Source organism: Arachis ipaensis, chromosome B08, assembly GCF_000816755.2.
Source record: "Arachis ipaensis cultivar K30076 chromosome B08, Araip1.1, whole genome shotgun sequence".
Classification (NCBI taxonomy): Eukaryota; Viridiplantae; Streptophyta; class Magnoliopsida; order Fabales; family Fabaceae; genus Arachis; species Arachis ipaensis.
Genome location: NC_029792.2, coordinates 118879586 through 118883239, shown reverse-complemented (window position 1 = coordinate 118883239; position 3654 = coordinate 118879586). Strand labels below are relative to the sequence as shown.

General features: G+C 35.1%; 1 protein-coding gene across 1 annotated transcript; it reads right to left on the bottom strand.

Annotated features, from left to right (window-relative positions):
* On the bottom strand, positions 385-3514 carry LOC107613432 (cysteine proteinase inhibitor 6). The gene is made up of 4 exons (XM_016315417.2): positions 3170-3514; positions 2181-2400; positions 1346-1491; positions 385-755 (listed from the first exon to the last, which is right to left on the bottom strand). Exons 1-4 carry the CDS (start codon positions 3389-3391, stop codon positions 618-620), a joined length of 726 nt encoding a protein of 241 aa, XP_016170903.1. The 5' UTR covers positions 3392-3514; the 3' UTR covers positions 385-617.

The window sequence follows — 3654 nt, the reverse complement described above, 5'->3', positions numbered from 1 at the left end:
CACCATATATATATATATATATATATATATGAACACCAAATTAATTACTAACATATAAAATATCTCACCGTTAGAGTATGTTTTTCAGTTTTTGTAATCTTATCGTCCATTGAGGGCCCACACAAACACGTTATCATTTATCAAGGACCATCCATCTCGAAACACAAATAACATAGGCTAATGCAAAATCTTTATCATTAATTTCCACATGAATTTTTCTCATACTCTAAAAGCATTATAGGAGATTTTGACTATAAAAATAAAATTTAAAACCTGTAATTAGTTCAATGCATTTAAATTCATTAACTGTCAGTATTACATAAAAGCACTCATATCCTTAACCTTAAGGCAATGATTCGAAAAAATCATTTTAGACTAACAGCGTAAGAAACATCCATATGCAACAATTTATACTATAAATCATGTGATATTTTCTCATCTCTCGAAGCCAACATACAAAGAGATAAAACATAAAACGGATACATAATATAGGTAAGACATCACAATAGCAAATATCCGCTGAAGTATCAAAGTGTATCGAGTCATACAGAGATCCTATATAGCATGAGAAGGCGCAAAGTTAAGGGATCATGGCCCCTATAGTTTTTTCATTAGAATTAGGAATGATCTTGTTCCATCTGATTCAGATTGAATCGACCTTCATTATTTTTATGCACTTCCACTTTAAACTTCTCTTCCTTTTCTCCCCGCTTCACTTTCAGCAGCAAATTAAACTTTGCCAAATCATCAATGACCTGTACAAGAGACACAAACCTCAAACCTAATTGAACACAAATACAAATACAAATACATAACATAACATCTGTCTTGGGACAAATTTGTCCAATGTGCTAACCACCCAAAAGCTTGGGACTTGGGAGTAGGGACAGTGGAGAAGAAGACACACATTACTTCTCTATTTTTTGTCACTGTTCTGTCTATATTTTCAATTTCGAAACACTTACCAAACAATCTTTGAATATCTTGAGAGACTTGCATGGTTTGAGCCTTAAGACATCATTTTATTACATGGTTATACATGGTTTGTATAACCTGCACATTCTTGAGAAGTCCGTTGATGTTGAAGCATTCAAAAGGAACATTTCTTTTTTTACATATCCAAATACAGAGTAATTTATGCATGCAAATGCTTAAAAAAGTTCTTAACCTATTGCAATAGCATCAACCAAGTGTTCAAACTTAGATTCTATTTTGCCTCTTATCACAACCATTCACAAGTTAAATTGCAAGAGAACCACAAAGAAACATGCAAGAAGATTGCGAGAAATCAATGGTCGAGTGTTAGCTTTAAAGAAAGAGAACAACAAGGCAGTGAGGTACAGACCTCAGCTTTTGCATCAACCACCTCATGAAGCTGATAAGGCACTAATGAATTGGACCTCTGCTGGATGGTCTTTATAGCATGGTTTGCAGCATCTTGAACTTGAGGATCATTTGTTGGCACAGTTTGTAATCCTGGTTTGTGACCATCTGATAACAAAACTGGTCAGCAACAAACTCATGTACAAATACTTCATTTTTACTCATATGCGTACCATGTGTATTTGCATAAAATAAAGTGTGATCTCAAACCTCTTAAATCTGTTCCCCCCCAAAAAAAGAAAAAAACAAAATAAAAATGCTGTATTTATATTTGTACCATATCAAATTCAATACTACTTTTCATATTTGTGCATCATAGGCGACACGTGATAATTAGCAAACACTAGGGGGTTCATCTGTTGCACAAATTAAGGGGTTAATATACATAACTTCCTACTATAATAAGCAAGACCATCCTATTCACTCAAAAAGTCAAAATCATTGTCAAACTTTTTACTCCTTGTTAAATATAGGATAAGGACTTCTCAAATTCATATCTCTAACATCAATTGCATACCTTTATAACACTCTTTTTTTTTCAAGAATAACAAAATCAATGGCGTCATGTTCATTCTCAATACAAGAGGGTCCAAATCCTTTAAAATACAGAAATAATTATTCATTTATAATCCATGTTTCTCAAGACAAAGCCGGTTTGATAACTATGGCTGGGAGTGCCATCTAATCCAGGGCATAAAAATCAGAGACCAAATTTGAACAATGCAAAACATTCAGGAAAATGTGAGGTTAGCACTAATCATGACATTGAAAGCAATCAGTTCAGGAAAATGTCATACCTTTCTTGACACCAAGATCTGCGGCAGTAATTGATGGCGATGCACCAGCATGCTTGAACTCTTGGAGTTCTTTAAAGTTCATCCAGGGCTTCACCCATACCTTGGCTTCGTAGATCTTTTTCTCGCCGGCTTCAATAGCCTCAATAGTAAGATGATGCATAGTGCCAGCAACAACCTGCTCCTGTGCCTTCAACACCCTCCCAAACTCCAGAAGTGCATTCTTCAAAACAAAAAGCACTCAACACAAGGCAATACTTCTCATCCACATAATCAACACAACATTGTGTACAATTCAGACCATTCCTTAATCATGTAGTGAATTTCTAATTAAACACCATATATAATGCAAGCTGATTCTTGTCTTTCACAGCCCCTACTAAAAAAATTAACTATTGCTTACTATACTATAGGGGCTGAAATTTAGTAGCTACAAATACACAGACATAGATGTGGTGTTCAAAATTGGAGACAGATGCACAAAACAGTGTCCCAAGACACAATTTCTGTGTTTTCTAAAATAGATTATGCATAGCAATTAACCGGGTTATGCCACTCATTCTGGTCCACATAGGTTAAATGAGTCTAAATAGTCCCTCTAAACACATGAATCAAGTTACTCATTTTATCTCGAGTGAATCTAGTCTCTCAGGAAACTAAGTTGGTTTCGCATTTTGTATCTATAGAACTATTTTGATTCATTAAAAATTACGGGAACCAAAATGATTCTCGCTTGTCATGAATATTTACAAACATAAAAAATCATTTCTTTTGCGTAATCTCTTAAAAATAGAAACGCAAATAAAAGCAAAGGATATGAACTTAAAATAATAATACTAAAAAATAAATAAATAAACCTAACGAAGCATGGACTGCACTTAGATTCCAACACAAACTCCGGTAAAATTTTCATTACAATTAACTCATTCTCGCATTAAGAAAATATTACAACAGAAAAAGAGAGAAAATCAGAAAATGAAGGAAGAAGGAACCTGTTTCTTGTTGTGCTCGTCAACAGCGAAACGAGCAAGGGCTTCGGTGTCTAGGCTGTTCTCAGATCCTTGGGAATCGCGCAAGCCTCCGAGCGTAGCCATTGGTGCGTGATCGTACTCTGAACAGTCTCCAAAGGAAGATCGAAACGAGAAGAGAAAGAAGGAGAAGAAGACGAAGATGGTGCGAAGTGATAGGATTGAAGAAGATGAAGTTGTTCTCATTCGGCTTCTTTCCTTAATTACTACGCCAACTTTGGAATTGGAATAATAAAGAGGAACGGTTTTTTGTTTGCTTTGGAGAGTAGACTACACTAAACACTCTCTGTCTTCTTTATGGGAAGGTGGCTTTGGATTTGAGTGAATCACAAGGTCGGTGGCGTGTAAGCTTCCCGTATAGGCCACGTGGCATTCACGTTCCATACGCGTCAAGTTTCAAGAATTTTTTTTTAAAGAAAAATGCAAAAAAACATCCAAATTTATTATTA